Raw genomic sequence first — 24,719 nt, forward strand, 5'->3', positions numbered from 1 at the left:
CTAACACTACCACTTTCCTTTTTACTCCCCCCCACTTGAATGGCTTTCTGTACCATGGTGCCATGGTCGATTTCCCATATTGCCTGCAGTCTTTGTTCTCATCCACACAGGTAGCAAGTAACTCGTACCTGTGGTCAAGGGCAAAGGCTGAGGCTCCTCCACCATTGCCTCTGGGGTCCCATTGCCTGCCTGACTCGCAGTCACATCCTCCTGTCCCTGACCACTAACTAAATCTAAACTACTACCTAATCTAGGGGATGTGACTGCTTCCTGGATCAAAGTGTTCAGGTAACTCTCCCCTTCCCTGATGCATCGGAATATCTGCACCTTGGACTCCAGCTCAACAACTCTGAGCTGAAGTTCCTCGAGTTGCAGACACTTATTGCAGGTGTGGTTGCTTGGGATCACGCTGCTCTCCACAAACTCCCACATGCTGCAGTTACAGCACACCACCTCTCCATCCAACCTTGTTTTATTTATTTACTTAATTAAAGTTTTCATGTGACTAATTCACTTCGTTAATTTTTAGTTTTTTTTTTAAACTAATTAATTTACTCGTTTAAGTTATTAATTTGATAAAGTATTAGCAAGTCGTAGGTTCCTAGTTTAAACCACTCCCCTAGCTTAGAGAGTAAAAAAATGTATTACTCACCAACCAGTCACCAACCTGCTGTCCTTTAATATCAATTGTGGCGTCCACGACACCACACAACCCTGCCACGGTAACCGCTGCAAGACATGCCAGATCATCGACACAGATACCACCATCACACGAGAGGACACCACCCACCAGGTGTATGGTTCATACTCCTGTGACTCGGCCAACGTTGTCTACCTCATACGTTGCAGGAAAGGATGCCCTGGAGCATGGTACATTGGCGAGACCATGCAGACACTGCGACAATGGATGAACGGACACCGCGCAACAATTGATAGCCAAGTTCCGCACCCATGAGGACGGCCTCAACCGGGATCTTGGGTTCATGTCACGCTACACGTTACCCCACCAGCGAACAAAAGCTATTTGTTTTTAATATATTGGGTCATTTGCTGGCTTTCTATGCCTTCCGGATGTTTCTGCCTCTCTCTGTTTTTTTTTTCCTGTTTGTTTTTTTGTTGAATGTGTATTCGGGGGTTCTGTAGGTGACACCTCTCTGTCTGAACACGGTGATTGCCTTGGCAACGGGCAGTTGCAGGGGCAGTCTGTAAACACCATGTATTGTTCTATATGTATAAATGCGTAGGCTTCGAGGAGTTCCTGAACATTTACCTGAGGAAGGAGGAAGCCTCCGAAAGCTTGTAGATTTCAAATAAAAATTGTTGGACTATAACTTGGTGTTGTAAAATTGTTTAAAATTGTCAACCCCAGTCCATCACCGGCATCTCCACATCCTTTAATATCACTCTGTGTTTGGGTTGGCCTCAGCTTTACGTGTGTGGAGGAGATGAAGCCACAGTCGCATTAACGCTTGGGGCTGGTGCCCCCGCCAGTGATGGGTCCCCCGTCAGGGGCCAAATGCACTGCATGGCAGGCAATGATTGGAATTTGAGCGCTGTGGGGGGTGGTTTTGGTTACATGACAGTGGTCGCGCCTGCACCGTGAGGCCACACGTGGTCCCAGCGGCAGGAAGACATGGTCAAAGAAGCCTGTGAACAGGGAGTGAAGAGCAGAAGACATCATCGGAGCAGGACGGAAAGATGAGGTGGAAGAACCTCTAGACCCTCTAGGTCTTTGCAAGCTTTTTAACCTTCAGGCATTTTAGTCCACATTGTGTTTTAATGGGTGGAGGAGGGGGGTTGTGAGGGGGGAAGTGCCCAGAGCCCCAAGAATGTTTAACGCAGCTCTGGATGAAGCATCCATTATGAAAGATGAAGATCTCCTCAATGGGCTTATGGGTCACGGCCCCATCGCATCCCATGCTGCAATTGTAAGTCCAGCAGGTCCCTGCAGCAGTACTGGTTGGCCTCATTGTCATTGAACAAAGGAGAGGAAAAGTGAGCCAGGTTTCCCACTGCTGATCATCAAACATTGATCCCTGATGGAAAGTTCCATCAGGGATCATGGGCATTGGGTAAGGATGAGATCTGGCCCAACTGTGATGCCTCTGTGCTAGAATAGCCGACCGGCACTTACTGTTAAGGGCCACGAGTGAAGGAAGGAGGCCATTGGTGAGGCACTGGGGAACCCAATGCCCATGGAGCTGGAAACCTGCAAGAGGCAGTGCTCTCAGGAGAAGAGGGAAGGAAAAGGGAGAAAAGAGGAACATATTTTTCAAGAACTTACCAGAAGAAAATTCCAACAGAGTTGAGATGAAAAGATAAATCAGAATGGCTGAGAATTAGTTGTTCTTAAGCTAATTTAAGGGTTAAGTCATGGCAGGAGATCCCAGCGCCGTGTCATGTTCCTCTTGTGGGATGTGGGAATTCAGGGCTCCTTCCTGTATCCCTGATTCCTTCACCTGCGGGAAGTGTGTCCAGCTGCAGCTATTGTTTGACCGCTTGACGGCTCTGGAGCTGCGGATGGACTCACTTTGGAGCATCCGCGATGCTGAGAAAGTCGTGGATAGCACGTTCAGTGAGTTGGTCACACCGCAGATAAAAATTACTGAGGGAGATAGTGAATGGGTGACCAACAGACAGAGGAAGAGTAGGAAGGCAGTGCAGGGGTCCCCTGCGGTCATCTCCCTCCAAAACAGGTATACCGTTTTGGATACTGTTGGCGGAGATGGCTCACCAGGGGAAGGTGGCAGTGGCCAGGTTCATGGCACCGTGGCTGGCTCTGCTGCACAGGAGGGCAGGAAAAAGAGTGGCAGAGCTATAGTGATAGGGGACTCGATTGTAAGGGGAATAGACAGGCGTTTCTGCGGACGCAACCGAGACTCCAGGATGGTATGTTGCCTCCCTGGTGCAAGGGTCAAGGATGTCTCGGAGCGGCTGCAGGACATTCTGGAGGGGGAGGGTGAACAGCCAGTTGTCGTGGTGCATATAGGCACCAACGATATAGGTAAAAAACAGGATGAGGTCCTACAAGCTGAATTTAGGGAGTTAGGAGTTAAACTAAAGAGTAGGACCTCAAAGGTAGTAATCTCAGGATTGCTACCAGTGCCACGGGTTAGTCAGAGTAGGAATGACAGGATAGCTAAGATGAATATGTGGCTTGAGAGATGGTGCAAGCTGGAGGGATTCAAATTCCTGGGCCATTGGAACCGGTTCTGGGGGAGGTGGGACCAGTACAAATTGGACGGTCTGCATCTGGGCAGGACTGGAACCAATGTCCTAGGGGGAGTGTTTGCCAGTGCTGTTGGGGAGGGTTTAAACTAATGTGGCAGGGGGATGGGAACCGATGCAGGAAGTCAGTGGGAAATAAAGTGGTGACAGAAACAAAAGGCAGAAAGGGAGAGTGTACAGAACATGACCGGACAGATGGTCTGAGAAAGCAGGGCAAAGACCAAGGGAAGTCTAGATTAAACTGCATTTATTTCAATGCAAGAAGTCTGATGGGCAAGGCAGATGAACTCAGGGCATGGATGGGTACATGGGACTGGGATGTTATAGCTATTACTGAAACATGGCTAAGGGAGGGGCAGGACTGGCAGCTCAATGTTCCAGGGTACAGATGCTATAGGAAAGATAGAGCAGGAGGTAAGAGAGGAGGGGGAGTTGCGTTCTTGATTAGGGAGAACATCACGGCAGTAGTGAGAGGGGATATATCCGAGGGTTCGCCCACTGAGTCCATATGGGTAGAACTGAAAAATAAGAAGGGAGAGATCACTTTGATAGGATTGTACTACAGACCCCCAAATAGTCAACGGGAAATTGAGGAGCAAATATGTAAGGAGATTACAGACAGCTGCAAGAAAAATAGGGTGGTAATAGTAGGGGACTTTAACTTTCCCAACATTGACTGGGACAGCCATAGCATTAGGGGCTTGGATGGAGAGAAATTTGTTGAGTGTATTCAGGAGGAATTTCTCATTCAGTATGTGGATGGCCCGACTAGAGAGGGGGCAAAACTTGACCTCCTCTTGGGAAATAAGGAAGGGCAGGTGACAGAAGTGTTAGTGAGGGATCACTTTGGGACCAGTGATCATAATTCCATTAGTTTTAAGATAGCTATGGAGAAGGATAGGTCTGGCCCAAAAGTTAAAATTCTAAATTGGGGAAAGGCCAATTTTGATGGTATTAGACAGGAACTTTCAGAAGTTGATTGGGAGAGTCTGTTGGCAGGCAAAGGGACGTCTGGTAAGTGGGAGGCTTTCAAAAGTGTGTTAACCAGGGTTCAGTGTAAGCACATTCCTTATAAAGTGAAGGGCAAGGCTGGTAGAAGTAGGGAACCTTGGATGACTCGGGAGATTGAGGCACTAGTCAAAAATAAGAAGGAGGCATATGACATGCATAGGCAGCTGGGATCAAGTGGATCCCTTGAAGAGTATAGAGATTGCCGGAGTAGAGTTAAGAGAGAAATCAGGAGGGCAAAAAGGGGATATGAGATTGCTTTGGCAGATCAGGCAAAGGTGAATCCAAAGAGCTTCTACAAATACATAAAGGGCAAAAGGGTAACTAGGGAGAGAGTAGGGCCTCTTAAGGATCAACAAGGTCATCTATGTGCGGAACCACAAGAGATGGGTGAGATCCTGAATGAATATTTCACATCGGTATTTACGGTTGAGAAAGGCATGGATGTTAGGGAACTTGGGGAAATAAATAGTGATGTCTTGAGGAGTGTACATATTACAGAGAGGGAGGTGCTGGAAGTCTTAACGCGCATCAAGGTAGATAAATCTCCGGGACCTGATGAAATGTATCCCAGGACGTTATGGGAGGTTAGGGAGGAAATTGCGGGTCCCCTAGCAGAGATATTTGAATCATCCACCGCTACAGGTGAGGTGCCTGAAGATTGGAGGGTAGCAAATGTTGTGCCTTTGTTTAAGAAGGGCGGCAGGGAAAAGCCTGGGAACTACAGACCAGTGAGCCTGACATCTGTAGTGGGTAAGTTGTTAGAGGGTATTCTGAGGGACAGAATCTACAGGCATTTGGAGAGGCAGGGACTAATTAGGAACAGTCAGCATGGTTTTGTGAGAGGAAAATCATGTCTCACGAATTTGATTGAGTTTTTTGAAGGGGTAACCAAGAAGATAGATGAGGGCTGTGCAGTAGACGTGGTCTACATGGACTTCAGCAAAGCATTTGACAAGGTACCGCATGGTAGGTTGTTACATAAGGTTAAATCTCATGGGATCCAAGGTGAGGTAGCCAATTGGATACAAAATTGGCTTGACGACAGAAGACAGAGGGTGGTTGTCGAGGGTTGTTTTTCAAACTGGATGCCTGTGTCCAGCGGTGTGCCTCAGGGATCGGTGCTGGGTCCGCTGTTATTTGTTATTTATATTAATGATTTGGATGAGAATTTAGGAAGCATGGTTAGTAAGTTTGCAGATGACACCAAGATTGGTGGCATTGTGGACAGTGAAGAAGGTTATCTAGGATTGCAACGGGATCTTGATAAATTGGGCCAGTGGGCCGATGAATGGCAGATGGAGTTTAATTTAGATAAATGTGAGGTGATGCATTTTGGTAGATCGAATCGGGCCAGGACCTACTCCGTTAATGGTAGGGCGTTGGGGAGAGTTATAGAACAAAGAGATCTAGGAGTACAGATTCATAGCTCCTTGAAAGTGGAGTCACAGGTGGATAGGGTGGTGAAGAAGGCATTCAGCATGCTTGGTTTCATTGGTCAGAACATTGAATGCAGGAGTTGGGATGTCTTGTTGAAGTTGTACAGGGCATTGGTGAGGCCACACTTGGAGTACTGTGTACAGTTCTGGTCACCCTATTATAGAAAGGATATTATTAAACTAGAAAGAGTGCAGAAAAGATTTACTAGGATGCTACCGGGACTTGATGGTTTGACTTACAGGGAGAGGTTAGACAGACTGGGACTTTATTCCCTGGAGAGTAGGAGGTTAAGGGGTGATCTTATAGAAGTCTATAAAATAATGAGGGGCATAGATAAGGTCGATAGTCAAAATCTTTTCCCAAAGGTAGGGGAGTCTATAACGAGGGGGCACAGATTTAAGGTGAGAGGGGAGAGATACAAAAGGATCCAGAGGGGCAATTTTTTCACTCAAAGGGTGGTGAGTGTCTGGAACGAGCTGCCAGAGGCAGTAGTAGAGGCGGGTACAATTTTGTCTTTTAAAAAGCATTTGGACAGTTACATGGGTAAGATGGGTATCGAGGGATATGGGCCAAGTGCAGGCAATTGGGACTAGCTTAGTGGTATAAACTGGGCGACATGGACATGTTGGGCCGAAGGGCCTGTTTCCATGTTGTAACTTCTATGATTCTATGATTCTATAATGAGAAGAGTCTGTAAAGGGTCAATAAGATAAACTAATAGCAAAGACATCAACAATTGCAGCTGCATTTATACAGGACCTTTAATGTAGTAAACATCCCAAGTCAGAATGGCACTGAGCACCTGTGGAAGGGTTAGGAGAGATGCCGGTTTCGAGGAGATTTTTAAAGGCGGGGAGAGAGGTGATGTGAGGGGTTCAGGGGGAGGGGCAGTTAAAAGGAACTGTATCCTGGCTAAACAAAGAAGATATTGTCAGTGAAAGACAGAAACTCAAGGAGAGAAAGAGGTTGGGAAAAGAACAACTGAAAAGAAAGGCAGAAGGTGGTGAATGTTAAAGGTTATTTTCCAAAATCAATTGATCCCATTCCCTGTTAGAAGTTTTCTTGGTGTGACCTTGTTTCAAAACACCCAAAACCATATCACATCAGACCCTTATGGCTGACAGACGGAGGAGAATTTCATCCTATTGGACCGGACTCGATGGGAACCCAGGTGAAAGCACAGTGCTCTGATGGACTTCTACTGCTCCATTTCCCTCCATTTATATTTGTACAGCCACAGAATGAAACGTGACTAGAGTCACTTACAGAGAAAAGCAATCCCGAAGATCAGGCTGTCCAGTGAGTTGGATTGTGGCCTTACACTCTGAGATCTTAGTCCCAGTTCAACCCAAATTAATGGGGTGAAATCTAATTGGTTGTAGGGGCCCTACCTGAAATTATTTGGGGTATTATTGATCCATTTCCTGGCACCATTAGACCACAGGACAAAACTATGTCAATTCAAGTGCTATCCTCAGCAGCTGGACATTAGCACAATGAGGTCCATTCATCAACTAGAATGGTCATTCAGAGAATGATTGGGGTACTGAAGGGAAGACTTTGCTTCGAGTAGATCTGGTGGAGTCTTGCACTATGCTTACTAGCAGGTCTCTCACATCATGGTTGCTTGCTGCGCCCTACACAACTTCACAATTAAAAAGGCACTTGAACTGGAATCTATGGAGGAGGAAGGCCTGACCTCTGTGACCTGGAATTCAACGTCAGGGGTATTTTAATTTAAAAGAGGCTATTGTCCCAATTTAGGGAAATACATAGATTATTAGTCAGATGTACTGGACTAGCATCACTCCCCTGACTACACAACCATTACAACGTCTCACAAACAAACCTTGCCACTTCCCTCCAACCAGATCTCAAAGTAATGAATGAGGTCATTGCACAACAGAGACAATTTTTTTTATTATTCACTCTCAGGAGGTGGGCATCGCTGGCAAGGCTGGTATTTATTGCCTATCCCTAGTTGCCCACAAAAGGTGGTGGTGCGTCTTCTTCAACTTGCTAGGCCACTTCAGAGAGAAGTTATGAGTCAACCACGATAGGGTGGGACTGGAGTCACACATAGGCCAGACCAGGTAAGGACAGCAGGTTTCCTCCCCTAAAGGACATTAGTGAACCAGTTGAGTTTTTATGACAATTCAACAGCTTCATGGTTACTTTTATAGATTTTTTTTCTTAAGCTGATTTCAAATTGTCAAACTGCCATTATGGGATTTGAAGTCAAGGGGGGTAATTTTGACTTTGAGCGATAGTGTAAAATGGGGATAGAGAATTGGCAGCCGGTTTTGCATCTCTAAATCAGAAGAGGTTTGCAAATGCAAAGGGCCTAACACGTGTTTCAGGCCCAGGCCCTGGACACCTATTTTTTTTGCCTATACCAATATGGCAGGTGATGTACCTTCGACTTGTAATGAGTGCATGCTTCTTTCCCGCCATATTGGGAGCTCAGGCATCCATTTACACCTGAATGCCCAAGCCTTTGTATCTGTTTTTACAGTGGAGGAAGGGGGCAAAATGCCAATGGTACAAAAATAAGTCAAGGGGAGGATCTTAGTCAATAATATAAGTTAAAAAAAAGGAAATGGAGAAAATAATGGGACTTAAGGTAACAAATCTTCAGGACCAAATTGTTTCCACCCTAGGGAATTAAAAGAAACAGGTGAGGAAATTGCAGATGCATTAGTCATAATTTTCCAAAGCTCTCTAGATTTGGGAAGTGTGATTTTGGATTGGAAAATTGCAAATGTCACTTCATTATTTAAGACACGAGAGAGGGAGAATGCTGGAAAGTACAGATCTATCAGTTTAGTGTCAGTTGTGGGAAGTTACTAGAATCTATCATCAGGGACAGAGTGACTGCGCATTTGGCCAATTATCAAAGAGAGTCAGTGTGGATTTGTGAAGGGTAAGTCATGTCTGACTAATGCACTTGAATTTTTGGAGGAGGTCACTAGCATGGTGATTAGGGAAGTATCTCTGGGTCTTGTCCATATGGATTTCCAGAAAACATTTGATAAGGTTCCGCACAAGAGATTATTAGCAAAAAATGGGAGTGCATGGAATTGGAGGTAACCTTATGATATGGGTTGGTGATTGTTTGGGAGAAAGGAGACAGAGAGTATGGATAAAGGGAATGTTAACTGATTGGCGGGATTTGACAAGTCCAGGGATCTGTACTGGGGCCTCAGCTTTTCACCATACATATTAATGACTTGGGTCAAGGAATCGAGAGCTGTATATGCAAGTTTGCAGATTACATTAAATTAGGAGGTACAGTAAATTGTGTAGATGGGAGCAGGAAGTTATAAAGGGACATAGGCAGATTAAGTGAGTGGGAAAATTGTGGCAGATGGAAGAATTATAGAATCATAGAAAGTTGCAGCACGGAAAGAGGCCATTCGGCCCACCGAGTCTACGCCGGCTCTATGCATGAGCAATCCAGCTAGTCCCACTACCCCGCCCAATCCCCATAGCCCTGCACATTTTTTTGTTTCAAGTACTTATCCAGTTCCCTTTTTTCAGGCCATGATTGAATCTGCCTCCACTGTTCCCTCAGGCAGTGCATTCCAGATTCTAACCACTCGCTGTGTAAAGAAGTCACCTTTGGTTCTTTTGCCAATTACCTTAAGTCTATGCCCTCTGGTTCTTGACCCTTCTGCCAATGGGAACAGTTTCTCTCTATCCACTCTGCCTAGACCCTTCATGACTTTGAATACCTCTATCAAATCTCTTCTCAACCTTCTCTGTTCCAAGGAGAACAATCCCAGCCTCTCTAGTCTATCCACGTAAATTAAGTCCCTCATCCCTGGAATCATTCTGGTAAATCTCCTCTGCACCCTCAATAAGGCCTTCACATTCTTCCTAAAGTGTGGTGCCTAGAACTGGACACAATACTCCAGTTGTGGTCAAACCAGTGTTTTATAAAGGTTCATCATGACTTCCTTGCTTTTGTAGTCTATACCTCTATTTATAAAGCCCAGGACCCCGTATGCTTTTTTATCCGCTTTCTCAACCTGCCCTGCCACCTTCAGCGATTTGTGCACATATACCCCCAGATCCCTCTGTTCCGCCATCCCTTTTCAATTGTGCCCTGTGGTTTATATTGCCTCTCCTCATTTTTCCTACCGAAATGCATCACGTTGCATTTTTCTGCGTTAAACTTCATCTGCCACGTGTCCACCCATGCCACCGGCCTGTCTATATCCTCTTGAAGTCTATTGCTATCCTTCTCGCTGTTCACTACCCTTCCAAGTTTTGTGTCATCTGTAAATTTTGAAATTGTGCCCTGTACTCCCAAGACCAAGTCATTAATATATATCAAGAAAAGCAGTGGTCCCAGCACTGACCACTGGGGAACACCTCCCTCCAGTCCGAAAAACAACTGCTCACCATTACTCTCTGTTTCCTGTCATTTAGCCAATTCTGTATCCATGTTGCTACTGCCCGCTTTAATCCATGGGCCACAATCTTCATAGCAAGCCTACCATGTGGCACTTTATCAAACACCTTTTGAAAATCCTTATACACCACATCAACTGCAAAGAAAGACAAATCAAAAATTTTCTTAATGGTGAGAGACTAAAAGCTGTGGAAGAGCAAAGGAATTTAGGTGTCCATGTACACAAATCAGTAAAAGCTAGTGCACAGGTTAAAAAAAGTAATCAAAAAGGCTAATGGAATGTTGGCCTTTATTTCAAGGTGTTTGAAATACAAAGGGGAGGAAGTTATGCTTCAGTTGTACAGAGCCTTGGTCAGACCCCACCTGGAGTACTGCGATCAGTTTTGGGTACCGCAACTCAGGAAAGATAGATTGGTCTTGGAGGAAGTACAGCGCAGATTCACCCGAATTACATTAGGGCTTAAAGGTTAAATTATGAGGACAGGTTGCAGAAACTTGGGTTATATTCCCTTGAGTTTAGATGGTTGAGGGGTGATCTAATTGCGGTTTTTAATATAATAAAAGGATTCTATTGAGTAGATACAGAGAAGCTATTTCCAATGGTGGGGGAATACAGAACAAAAGGGCATAATGGCCTTCATCTATACTGTATGATTCTATAATTCTATGAAATGTAGTTGAGGTACAGATCAGCCATGATCTAATAGAATGGTTCAGCAGGCTTGCGGGGCTGATTGGCCTGCTCATGTTCCTTTGTTCCTATAGTACTGGCTGTAAATAGGCTTCCTCCTCTGCCTCTTCTACAGTTAGGGCAAATGACCTCGAACGTCCTAATCATGCACACTCATATACTTCACACTACTGTTCCAATCCTATAGCTTCTCAAATACAATGTTCTTCAGCTAAGCACTGTTATTAGATGCTGAGTCACTCCCGCATTGCCAGTATTGACGTTCTGTCTATCAAGGTCAGCTGCTATACTTATGAACATTTGACCAGGGTACCCAACATTACTCATCACCTGCAATGCAATACTGCATCAGTTTTCATTGTTCCCCTTGTCTGCTGTGGGCTGCTTCTTTGTGCTGTTCCCCATTGGATTGTACTAAATCTGCAAAGGGGTGATGTTTGGTTGATCAATACACTGATGCCAGTCCTTCACCAGACTAGAGCTGACCTCAGTTAACGCTCTGCCTTATTCAAATTAAATTGCCCACTCTGTTATGTTGTGTAGCATCAGAGCAGGAACATTGGGTGTTCTGTCACCCAGGTCTCAGTTTATCAGTGGTCAGCTCCTGTCAGCTATGCCTCAGTTCTTTGAGTCAGCTGGTTGTTGGTTCAAGTCCTACTCCAGAGATTTGAGCACATGATCTCGACTGATACTTTAGTGCAGTATGAGGGAGTGCTGCACTGTCGGAGGTGCCGTCTTTCAGATGAGACATTAAACTGAGGCCCTGTCTGCCCTCTTAGGTGGATATAAATGATCCCAATGCACTATTTTGAAGAAGAGTAGGGGAGTTCTCCCAGGTATCCTGGCCAATATTTATCCCTCAATGAACATCACTAATTATCTGGTCATTATTTCATTGCTGTTTGTGGGACCTTGTTATTTGCAAATTGGCTGCGGCAATTCCTATATTACAACAGTGACTACACTTCATCGGCTGTAAGGCATTTTTGAACGTCCTGAGGTTGTGAAAGGCGCTATATAAATGCAAGTCCTTCTTTTACTGGAATCATAGTATCATAGGATACAGAAAGGTTACAGCACGGAAGGAGGCCGTTCGGCCCATCGAATCCGTGCTGGCTCTATGCAAGAGCAATCCAGCTAGTCCCAATCCCCCGCCCTATCCCCGTAGCCCTGCAAATTTTTTCCTTTCAAGTACTTATCCAGTTCCCTTTTGAAGACCATGATTGAATCTGCCTCCACCATCCCCTTGGGCAGTGTATTCCAGATCCTAACCACTCGCTGTGTAAAAAAGCTTCTCCTCATGTCACTTTTGGTTCTTTTGCCAATCACCTTAAATCTATGTCCTCTGGTCCTTGACCCTTCTGCCAATGGGAACAGTTTCTCTCCATCTACTCTGTCTAGACCCTTCATGATTTTGAATACCTCTATCAAATCTCCTCGCAACCGTCTTTGTTCCAAGGAGAATAACCCCAGCTTCTCCAGTCTATCCATGTAACTGAAGTCCCTCATCCCTGGAATCATTCCAGTAAATCTCTTCTGCACCCTCTCTAAGGCCTTCACATCTTTCCTGAAGTGTGGTGCCCGGAACTGGACACAATACTCCAGTTGTGGCTGAACCAGTGTTTTATAAAGGTTGATCATGACTTCCTTGCTTTTGTACTCTATGCCTCTATTTATAAAGCCCAGGATCCCGTATGCTTTTTTTAACCACTTTCTCAAGCTGCCCTGCCACCTTGAATGATTTGTGCACATATACCCCCAGTTCTCTCTGTTCCTGTACCCATTTTAGAGTTGTGCCCTCTAGTTTATATTGCCTCTCCTCGTTCTTCCTACCGTAATGTATCACCTCGCATTTTTCTGCGTTAACTTTCATCTGCCATGTGTCCGCCATGCCACCAGCCTGTTTATATCCTCTTGAAGTCCATCACTATCGTCCTCACTGTGTACCACCCTTCCAAGTTTTGTGTCATATGCAAATTTTGAAATTGTGCCCTGTACACCCAAGTCCAAGTCATTAATATATATCAAGAAAAACAGTGGTCCCAGCACTGACCTCTGGGGAACACCACTACACACCTCCCTCCAGTCCAAAAAACAACCATTCACCACTACTCTCTGTTTCCTGTCAATTCTGTATCCATGTTGCTGCTGCCCCCTTTATTCCATGGGCCGCAATCTTGATGATAAACCTACTGTGCGTCACTTTATCAAACGCCTTTTCAAAGTCCATACACACCACAACAACTGCATTGCCCTCATCTACCCTCTCTGTTACCTCATCAAAAAACTCTTTCAGGTTAGTTAAACACAATTTGACTTTAACAAATCCGTGCTGGCTTTCCCTAATCAATGCACCCTCATCAAAGCGACTGTAAATTCTGTCCTGGATTATTGTTTCTAAAAGTTTCCCCACCACTGAGGTTAAACTGACTGGCCTATAGCTGCTGGGTTCATCCTTGCAGCCTTTTTTGAACAAGGGTGCAACATTTGCAATTCTCCAGTCCTCTGGCACCACCCCTGTATCTACAAATGTCTGGAAGATTATGGCCAGTACCTCCGCAATTTCCACCCTTACTTCCCTCAGCAACCTACGATGCATCCCATCAGGACCAGGTGACTTATCTACTTTAAGTACTATTTCAACCTTCTCCTGTGGTGCGCAGTTTCAGCTCCTCTACCTCAACTATTGAGATGTTCGTTCTGACTGGCTTTTCCCAGCTGTAGTCAAGCACTAACATGAGGGTCACCAGGGAGATTCTGTTTAATCATCAAGTTAAAGGTTATTCTTTGTATATTTGTACAGAGTTGCTGCTTATTCGGAGGTTTGAGGGTTACTCATTGTGTAAATGTACAAAGGCATTCAACAGGTAAGGGTTACTCACGGTGTAACTGTACAGAGTTACTGTTTATTCAGCAGGGTAAGTGAATGAGTTTGGGGCAGTCTAAACCCAGTTGCTAAAGGCCAAAAATTCCAATTATTCAGCATAGATTGGCACTAATTTATCAATATCGGCTTGCTTTTGGACTCTATTGAATTTCCAATGACCCACTCCACTAGTGCAATTGAGGATTGAGCTAAACACACGGCCACCCAAATGGAAGGACCTGTACCCCCGTGCAGGGATGGGGTCATTAATACGGGCGAATCGGGTGGTCTGCACCTGTAAAGATGCATCAGGAAGCCCCACCTTGATCTGCCTGCTGGAAGGCAGAGTGGCACCAAGTCACTTTGCTAGGCAACCCCCAAGGCATTTTTCACACCGGAGATAAACCTACATGAAAGGATCTTCGGCTTCAATGGGATCCAGCAAAGGTACTCAATCGCTCCAGGATCTGGACTCTGCTAAGGCCTCAGCAGGACTCATGCTAGCTCTCAGCACCCAGCTAGCCAGAGTTCCACTCACCTGTAAAGGGCAAAAGGGCACAATTCTCAGGGCACACTCCAGAACCTCCCTCTCCCCAACATGCCCCCTAGATGCAAAATCTGCCCATGGAAACTGGCTGGACCAAAAACACGAGGTGGAATCCAGGCACCAAATGCAGATTAGTTAATCGTTTTGCTGAACACCCCCATTCAATCCGCAAGTGCGACCCCGAGCCTCCGTTCGCTTGTTATTTTAATTCTCCCTCCCATTCCCAGTCTGTCCTCTCTGTCCTTGGCCTCCTACACTGTTCCAATGAAACTCAATGGAAGCTCAAAGAATATCACCTCATCTTTCGATTAGGCACTTTACAACTTTCCAGACTCAACATTGATTTCAACAACTTCAGATTATAACCATTGCTCCCATCATTTCGGACAGCAGGTGCTGGTAATGGTTCTGATGTTGCCATTCACAGCTCCTCTAGACCCATCTTTTGTTCCTTTACTTGCCCCATTACCACCCCCCTTTTGCCTTGCACCATCATCCCTTTTGTCATTTAATGAGTTCTGCTCTCCACCCTATCACAGACCTTCCCTTTTGTTCTTCCCTCCCCTCCTCCCCCCCCCCCCCCAACCTTTCCCTGGCTCTGTACTTGCTTATAAACTGTTAAATCCCAAACTTCTTCCAGTTCTGTCAAAAGGACATCGACCTGAAATGTTTCCCTCTCCAGGGTAAGTGAGTATTTCCAGCATTTTCTGTTTTTATTCCTGGTTCCGCTCTATTTTCTGGCCTCTGGTTTTGTGACCTCCCCCAGATTTGCCCAGTCCCTGAATGGAATTTCCGGCCATATGCTCCTGCTTGAAAATGCTTCTCATGTTTTAAAATGTCTCACAATGTCCTGCCCTCAGTTTGAGAGTTAGCAAAAGTTGACTTTTGGAAACGTTGGCTGAGCTGCTGTTGATTGTTCCAGTGCTGTGGACCAGTTTCTCCGCTATCATTCTCTGCCATTTTATGTACACACCATCTCCCTCAGTGGATTGTAAAGATGCAAAGAGTGCTCGCAGACCTTGTCCGTACATCTCATCGGAGAAGATCCTGGATCGAGTCATCCAATACTCTGAGCACCTCTACAAGATATCTGAAGAGTCGTACACCATCTTTGTGAGTAATCAGTGTCTATGGCACTCCATACTGCATGTAATTGTAAGATTGGATAAGCTCTGAAAATGATTTAGTGAAGAAAGGTGCCACCCAGTATACTACTAAGCCATATAGACTAGAAGGTCTTGGGTTTGATTCCTGATCTGTACTGAGTTAGCTGATCTCCTTCAGGGTAATAGTTAGACTGCCACAGTTGGCCCTGAGATAGGGGGAGGAAGAATTTGTCAAGGTTCCAGCTCCTGATCTCCACTTAATGATTCCTGCTGGAAAGTGTGAGGGTGTGGTGTGCACATCAGGTGAGGACAGCTTGGCTTTAGTTGTGATGATCCTCACAGTTGACTAGCCTGCTGCTGCTCACTGCCCCTGCTTACACGTGAAGACTGGCCAGTTGAGCGCAGTCCCTGGTCAGGGAAGGGCTGGCCATTTTGGAAATCAGAAATGGTTCTAAAACGCTGTATTATCTCCCCCTCCTCCCCTTCTTCCGTGAGAATCCCTTGACCATTCTGGGAACCCCGTTTATCCCTATCTCTGAGTAACTGTGGAACTGTACCAGGCCTTAAAGCATTAAATTATGAGGACATAAACTTGGTTTGTATTCCCTTGAGTTTAGAAGGTTGAGGGGTGATCTAACTAAGGTCTTTAAAATGATTAAAGGATTCAATAATGTAGATTCAGAGAAACCATTTCCTCTGGTGGGGGAATGCAGAACATGGGGACATAATCTTAAAATTAGGACTAGGCCATTTAGGAGTGAAATCAGGAAGCACTTTTTCACACAAAGGGTAGTAGAAATCTGGAACTCTCAGAGGCTGTGGATGCTGGGGGTCAATTGAAACTTTCAAGACTGAGATCAATAGATTTTTGTTGGGTAAAGGTATCAAGGGATATGGAGCAAAGGCGGGTAAATGGAGTTGAGGTACAGATCAGCCATGATCTCATTGAATGGCAGAGCAGGCTCGAGGGGCTAAAAGGCCTACTACTGTTCCTATGTTCCTATATACTCCAGTAAGGGCAAACCTTCAGGAGACGAAGGGAGAAAAGGAAGGAAATCAGGTTGTATTATTTACACACCAAGCATTTACACAATTCACATTGATAAGCAAATGTCACAAATGTTTGGATTTCATCATTTCATTCTTAGAATTCGAACAGGAGGTTTTGATTCAGAGATCAAAAGAGGTTAATTTTCTCAACCTCAGTGTACAGCAGGGTTTTAAAATCTAGATTAAATTGGTTCCCTGATGTAACTTGTTATTGGCTGCACTGATGCAAATTGCTGAGGTTTCCTGTAATTTGAACATGCTAATTGTATATCCATTGTGAATATATAATTACACCTTAGCTAAAAGGCCTATTTGTCTGGAAACCTATGAACCAATTGAATCTTCACAAACAAAAATGTACATTTCTGCACTATTAATGCCTTTATTGCATATTTATATGCATTGCCCCTGCCTCAGCTCATCTGCTGCTGAAACCCTCATCCATGTCTCTGTTACCACTAGACTTGACTATTCCAAAGCTCTCCTGGCCCACCCCCCACCTTGAACCCTCCGTAAACTTGAGCTCATCAAAAACTCTGTTGCCCGTATCCTAACTCGCACCAAGTCCCTTTCACCCATTACCCCCTGTGCTCGCTGACCTACATTGGCTCCCAGTCCAGCAACGCCTTGATTTTAAAATTCTCACCCTTGTTTTCAAATCCCTTCTTTGACCAAGCTTTTAGTCACCTGTCTTAATATCCCCTTATGAGTTATTTTGCCTGATAACTCTCCTGTGAAGCTCCGTGGGATGTTTTACTACGTTAAAGGCTCCAAATAAATGCCAGTTGTTTTTGTTGAATATGGTGATATATGCGATGGTCGAATGCAGTTAGAAAATGAGTGTGCGCTATTGACGGCCAATTTCTCCCATTGCTTTGGGATCGAGACATGAAGTGCAGCATAAAATAAGTTTTTTCTGATGTCTACTGAGGCTGCTCTCAGTGTCACAAGGTGTGACTCCCAGGGGCTAATTTTAACACACTGCTCTGTGGAAACTGGGCGGGAGGCCAGTTAAAATGGAGGGGGGGACTCATCCACTGGCTTTCGGTGAACTGGCCAAATGAAATTTTAAATTGCAAGCAGCCAGGCCACCCACCCGAAGCAGACAGGATCCTTCTTTAAATATGTAGATCGGGCTTCGATGATGTCATCGGGGCCCGACTGCCATATTAACCTGAGGCCTGAGCAGGGGGGTATATGGAAAAGAAGAAGAGGTGTAGCAGCTGAGAAAGTGAAGAAGCAGGTGAAAAAAGCGGGACTTGAAAAGAAGATTATAAAACTGGGAAGGGAGGAAAAGAAGTGAGAAGTGTGTGAGCTTCACAGTGAAATGCTTAGTTCCTACTGTGACTCAGAAACAGCTATAATTTTGAGAAACTACAAGAGGATTGCATTATTCAGATATGATGTGGAGATGCCGGTGATGGACTGGGGTGGACAAATGTAAGGAGTCTTACAACACCAGGTTATAGTCCAACATAACTTGGTATTGTAAGACTCCTTACATTTATTCAGATATATGAGGCTCAATTTTCAAAGTAAAAACTTGGTGGGTTGGGGGCAGGGGGGGGGGGCATTGAAAATTTCCACCATTTCAGACCCGCCCCCAACCTGCCTCCATCCACCCATTTCCGGTTTTCACGGGGGCGGAACGAGGGGCAGGTGGCCAACCCGCTCCCAGGAGGTGGGTCGGGCCTTAAAACCTTTCAAGGAGGCTTCAGGCCTCCATTTTTAGCTAATTCCCCATTTCAACCTCGGGGGGCCAGGATTCCCGGACCTTCTGCTTTATACCTCCTGAAAGGAGGCAAGAAGGCCCGAGACTCCAGGTAAGTGCCTAGAAAGGCACAGCTTGTGGGCCCGGAGGAGCACGAGTGCTTCCCTCAGCCCTGACAAGCCTCCCTGCACCAACCACCCCCCCCACTCCCATCGCGGAACCCGACCCCAATCCCCGACCCCAATCCTTCCCCTCCAACCCCTGACTCCTTATGATTACTGACCCTTCTGCCATTGGAAACAGTTTCTCCTTATTTACTCTATTAAAACCCTTCATGATTTTGAACAACTCTATCAAACTTCCCCTTAACCATCTCTGCTCTATGGAGAACAATCCCAGATTCTCGAGACTCTCCAAATAACTAAAGTCTCACATACTCTCCAAGGCCTAAACATCCTTCTCAACTTGTCCTGCAACCTTCAAAGTTTTGTGGTCCTAATACCGAGCCCTGCGGAACATCACTGTATACTTGCCTCCAGTCTGAAAAATTACCGTTCACCACTACTCTCTGCTTTCTGTCCTTGGCCAATTTCGTATCCATGCAACCGCTGCCCCTTTAATCCCATGGGCTTCAATTTTGCTAACAAGTTTATTATGTGGTATTTGATCAAACGCCTTTTGAAAGTCCATATAAACAACACCAACCGCACTACCCTAAGGCAGTGTCCGAGGCCCAACCATCTTCAGCTGCTTCATTATATCTGTTCAAACTGGTTCAGCTCCTATGCCCACAACATTGTCTCTGATCGAAGTCAAAGTGCGAACGTTAATCACCATCTTTAGTACCACTTGATGTCATAATTTACAAGCATGTAAACCAATGACTCTATCACTTCCTTGATTCTGGAGCTGTTGCTGTATTATCTGACCCCCTGTCTGACATCATGTCCTGCTTGAAACATATCTTCCTGCAGCTCAATATTAGCAAAACTGAAGCCATCCTCTTTAGTTCTCCTATGTGCCCCTGTTGCTGATTCCATCAATGTCTTTGGTTGCTTTCTCAGGCTGAGCCAGTTGATGCACAACCTCAGCATTCCGTTCAACCTTGAGCTGAGCTTTCTACCCAAATCCGACCCATTGCTGAGACTAAAACAAAAGCGAAATACTGCGGATGATGGGAATCTGAAATAAAAAGAGAAAATGCTGGAAATACTCAGCAAGTCAGGCAGCATCTGCGGAGAAAGAAACAGGGTTAACATTTCAGTTCTGACGAAAGGTCATCGACCTGAAACGTTAACTCTGTTTCTTTCTCCACAGATGCTGCCTCACTTGCTGAGTATTTCCAGCATTTTCTGCTTTTAGTCCATTGCTAAGACTGCCTTCTTCCACATCTGGAAAATTGCCGATCACAACTGCTCATCTTCTGAACCCCTTATCAATGCCTTCATCACCGGGAGGATTGATTTCAGATGTTCCTGTTGTTGGAAAGCTCCACCCAATGCCGTTTGCGTCTAAGACCCTTTCCATGAGAGGTCCATCAGTCCTGTTCTCATCCAGATCCACTGACCACCTGTGCCCTAACAACTCAACTTCAGGATCTGTATCCTCATTTTCTGATCTCTACATGGCATTGCCTCGTCCTATTCGGGTAATATTTTGCAGTCATACATTGCAGCTGTCGCCCACCATTCCTCTGTCTCTGAGCTCCAGAGTATTACTTGTCCACTGCCCACTCCGCTGAACAAGCGGAGGCCAATTGGTCAGTCGTTACACCCCTGCCCTCTGGAAGTCTCTTCCAAAATCACTTTGCATTGCTTTCTGTCCAGCTCCTTTCAAAAGATTTCTAAAATGTTGCACCTTCAGCCATAATTTTGATCGCTGCTCCCTCTTAAATTCCTTCACTTCATGTTCCACATCCACCTCTCCCCACTGCAATCTGAGATTTTCTTTTGCCTGAGGAGTGCTAGATATAAATATAAATTGTTCATTCTTGGGCCTGACAGCTGTGCAAGAGTAGATAACTGGAAAAGGCTCAGCTTGTGGATTATTGAGGACATGGTCCACTAACGAGAGCTGCTCTTCAGCTATTAAGAGAGAAAATGGTCCAATAAAATACCTGAAATGGTATCAGTGAAGCATTTAATCACCCTCCCTGTATATTGCTTTTTGTTTTGCAAAGACTGAGCTTGACAGTAGGGGTCTGATAAATCACTGATCTCTAATTGTGTGACTTTTGTTTCAGGAGGAGAGTTTTATCCCTGTACGTTCCCAGAAAGGGAGAAGGCCTGCGTTTTGCTATCCCAGAGCATTCCCAATGCCTCGCTCCAAGTCAGAAATCCGACACATTTCGGTGAGATATTTGACATTGTATCCGGGCTCACCCGCTGCCCCTTTACACTTCTCATCCATTTTTTAAAGTTTTCTTGTGTAAACATTGTGTACTGCTCAAAATGAGTGATGTTAGTGTTTGGAAATGGCACCCATTCCATTTCAGACCCCCATATTGCAACATGGAGTGCCCAAGGTGTTAATCTGTTCCCTCAACAATTGGGCATGGAGATCTGAGTCCTGTAACACTCCCAAGGCACCCAGCGTCTTCCAGTGCTTGCAACCGGTGCAGAGGATACTAAGCCTGCGTACAACCTGTGTGCAAGGCTACTCATGTCACTGAAAAATATTTTAATTATAGGGCCTCCCCATGATGGAAATGTAGCACCTACGCCCAAAAGGTGCTGAGGCCAAAGCCCTACTAAAATAAATCTATTTCTGCTCCTCCGCACCCCCCCCCCCCCGTTGCTCCTGCACCTCCGCCTCCTCTTCCCTATCCCATCCCAGTCCAGGCAGAAATGTCAATGGTCCATAAGTAGCCAGCAGCCCTTCCCCTAGCATTCCCACCATTTCAGGAGCAATATACACAGAGCACCACAAAAATATTCAATTGAGCCGACCTTTGTGTTCTCGGCTGAGATCAGTTCATTCTTGCACAGGCACATAGAACACCTGAACAACACCAACACCGTTGGTGCTGTACAAGGGTGGTATCATTGGTCTCCAAGTGCCAGGGTCAAAAATGCCCAGGTCAGGTTCAGCACGGGTCAGTTACAGAGTATAGCTCTTTCTACACTATCACACCAAGCGCTCCCAGGTCAAATTCACTATGGGTTAGACGCCAAGTTAAACTCCATCCAACAATGTGCTAACCTCAGAAAGGCACCTCCTGTTGTACCAACATTACATTTTTCCATTTCCCACATCAGGCCGTCTGCGGCCTCCCTAAGTGAGGGTGTTAATTGTTACCAGTTTTGTGATATGGGTTTTGTGACTGCAAAGAGCTGGTCAAACTCATTGCACGTAGGACCCATGCAGCCGACAGAAAAACAAAACTTTCATCTCATCATTCCTGGCTGGAAGTGAAGCCAAGTGCCAGAGGTAAAAGACCAGTATCGAACCCACTCCACCATCCACTCCCTGTCTTGTCATTCATTTTAACAGAAAGATATTGATGAGTGCCTGTTGGCCCCACCCAACTAATGACCTATCGTAATGCTGATTTAAATTTCTAGAACGTTTATTTTTTAAATTGTTTATAAAGTTAACCTCCTGATGGCTCCATGGCTAAATATTCCAATCTGTGTGGTACTGAACAACGCAGACCAGAAGGTTCCTTGTTTGATTCCTGAACAGTGCTGAAGCTGCTGATTTCAATGTGGGTAGAAGTTTGGGCACGATTATTGGCTTTAGTGTCATTGGCTCAAGAGAGGAAAAAATTGTTTCCCGTTCCTGATTGCTATTCAGTTTCCTCTGCTGGAAAGTGTACATCTCATGTGGGTAGAGGATACGATGGCCTAGCGGGATGGTACTGGATCAGTTTCTAGAGGTTGTGAGTTCAATTCAATTTGCAGGCTCGCATCAGAAAAAATGACATGAAAGCTTCTGCATTGTCATAAAAACCAAACTGGCTCGCTAATGTCCTTTAGGGAAGGGACTGCCACCCCTTACTGGTCTGACCTATGTATAATTCCAGTCCCACACGGTCATGGCCGACCCATATTGCCCTCAGTGCAGCTAAGAATGGCCAACAAGTACTGCCCTTCCAGTGTTGCCCACAGGCCAAGAACAAACATTTTTTTTTAAAAAACATTAGCCTTGGCTGTGATGCACATCATGGTGAAATAGCTTGCTAACACTCACTGTTTAGGCTCGTACAAGAAGAGTGACCCAGTATCAGTGAGACTGTACCCCAGCAAGGATCAGTACCTTCAGGAGAGGGATGGGGGAAATTGGAACAAAAATAGTTTTTAAAAAATAAAATTACTGGGTTTTTTTCAGTTCTTCTTGGGATGTGGGTGTCACTGGCAAGGCCACATTTATTGCCCATCCCTCCTTCCCCTGAGAAGGTTGAGCCTTCTGCTTGAACTGCTGCAGTCCGTGTGCCGATGCTCCATCGATGATGTTGGGGAGAGGATTCCTGGACTCTGACCCAGTCACGATGAAGGAACGGCAATGTATGTCCAAGTCAGGATGGTGTGTGATTTGGAGGGGAACTTGGGCATTGCTGCTCTTGTTCTTCATGGTGGTGGAGGTCACAGGGGATGGAGGTGCTGTCAAAGTGACCTCGGTGAATTGCATCAGTGCATCCTCTAGATCATACATACTGCAGCCACGGTGCTGTAGAAGCAAGGGCGTGGCAGGGTACTGAGTCCAGTGGCAGAGGCTCCAATCAAGTGAACTGCTTTGTCCTGGATGACATCGAGCTTCTTGAGTGTTGCTGTGGCTGCACCCATCCAGGCGAGTGGTGAGTTTTTCATCACACTCCCAGCTTGAGCCTTGTAGATGATGGAGAGATTTTAGGGGTCAGGAGATGAGTTACTCATTGCAGAGTACGTAGCCTCTGCCCTGCGCTTGCTGCCACGGTGCTCATATGGCAGGTTCAGTTTAGCTTCTGGTCAGTGATGGTCCCCAGGATGTTAATGGTGGGAATTTGGTGATAGTGGTGCTATTGAATGCCAAGGGTAGGTGGCTGGACTTCCTCTGGTTTGAGAATGTTACCTGTCGCTTGTCAGCCAAAGTCTGTTATCCAGTCCTGTTGTAGGCTGGCATGGGCTACTTCATTATCAGAGGAGCTGTGAATGGAGATGATCACTGTAGGTCATTAACGAGCAGCCCCACTCCTGACCTTATGACAGAGGGACGGTAATTAATGAAGCAGCTGAAGATGGTTGGGCGTGGGACGCTTCCATGAGGAACTCCTCCAGAGATGTCCTAGGGCTGTGATGACTTTGCTTCCGACAACCACAACCATCTTCCTTTACATTAAGTATGACTCCAGCCATTGGACGGTTTTCCCTTTGAATCCCATTGACCAGTTTTGCTAGGGCTCCTTGGCGCCATGTTCGGTTGAAAGCTAACTTGATGTCGAGAGCAGCTACACTCATCTCTCCTCAGGTATTCAGCCCTTGCTTCCATGTCTAAATATTTTTAATATACCGGGTCATTTGCTGGCTTTCTCTGCCTTCCGGATGTTTCTGCCTCTCTCTCTCTGTTTTTTTTTTCCTGTTTGTTTTTTTTTGTTGAATGTATATTCGGGGGTTCTGTAGGTAACACCTCTCTGTCTGAACACGGTGATTGCCTTGGCAACGGGCAGTTGCAAAGACTGTCTGTAATCACCGTGTATTGTTCTGTGATTTATAAATGCGTAGGCTTCGAGGAGTTCCTGACATTTACCTGAGGAAGGAGGCAGCCTCCGAAAGCTTGTAGATTTCAAATAAAATCGTTGGACTATAACTTGGTGTTGTAAAATTGTTTACAATCCATGTCTAAAGACTGTGATGAGGTCTGGAGGAACCTGAACTGAGCATCAGTGAGCAGGTTATTGGTGAGTTGGTGATATTTAATATCATTTCATTAGTGATCACTCCTTCCATCATTTTACTGATGATTAGGGGGAGGCTGATAGGGAAGTAATTGGCCAGGTTAGATTTGTCCTATTTTTTTGTGGATAGGACCTACCTGGGCAATCTTCCACATTGTTGGGTTAAAGCCAGTGTCATAGATGTATGGGATACCTTGTCTATTGGAGCAGTTACCTTTGGTTAACAGGCCTTCAGCATTGCCATGGGATGTTGTCAGGATCCTTAGCCTTTGCTGCGGCAAGTGCACTGAGTGAACCAAATTGGATGGACAGTGGTATCTATGATGATGGGACCTCAGGAGGAGACTGAGTATTGTTAGCCACTTAAGCACCTTTGGTTGAAGACACGTGCAAACACTTCAGCCGTCTTTCTTGTATTCACATGCTGGGTTTCATCATGGTGAGGAAGGGGATGTTCATGGAGCCTCCTCTTCCTGTTAGTTGCCTGGTTGTCCACCACTATTCTTGACAGGGGGTGGTAGGGCTACAGAGCTTTTCTCTGATCTGTTAATTGTGGAACTGCTTAGCTCTGTCTGTAGCCTGTTGCTTTTGGTGTTTAGCCCTCGGTAGTAACTTCACTAGGTTCATACCTCATTCTAAGCTATACCTGGTGCTGCTCCTGGTATGCCCTTCTACACTCCGTGTTGAACCAAGGTGTGTCAAGCTTGATGGCGATCAAGGAGTGGGGGATGCGCCAAGCCATACAGTTACAGATTGTGGTGGTATACAATTCTGCTGCTGCTG

The 24,719-nt window shown here is 45.6% G+C and overlaps 1 protein-coding gene across 1 annotated transcript in view; it reads left to right on the forward strand.

The window, feature by feature from the left end:
- The first annotated feature begins 1,829 nt into the window (after positions 1 to 1,829).
- Positions 1,830 to 24,719, forward strand: part of smtlb (somatolactin beta) — a 41,198-nt gene continuing 18,308 nt past the window's right edge. The window contains exons 1-4 of the mRNA XM_067970792.1: positions 1,830 to 1,928; positions 14,838 to 14,880; positions 15,120 to 15,310; positions 20,307 to 20,414. Of these exons, the coding sequence (XP_067826893.1) occupies positions 1,830 to 1,928; positions 14,838 to 14,880; positions 15,120 to 15,310; positions 20,307 to 20,414 (441 nt within the window). The remainder of the gene's footprint in view (positions 1,929 to 14,837; positions 14,881 to 15,119; positions 15,311 to 20,306; positions 20,415 to 24,719) is intronic.

The sequence above is a fragment of the Heptranchias perlo genome, chromosome 33 (genome assembly GCF_035084215.1).
Source record: "Heptranchias perlo isolate sHepPer1 chromosome 33, sHepPer1.hap1, whole genome shotgun sequence".
NCBI classification, from domain to species: domain Eukaryota; kingdom Metazoa; phylum Chordata; class Chondrichthyes; order Hexanchiformes; family Hexanchidae; genus Heptranchias; species Heptranchias perlo.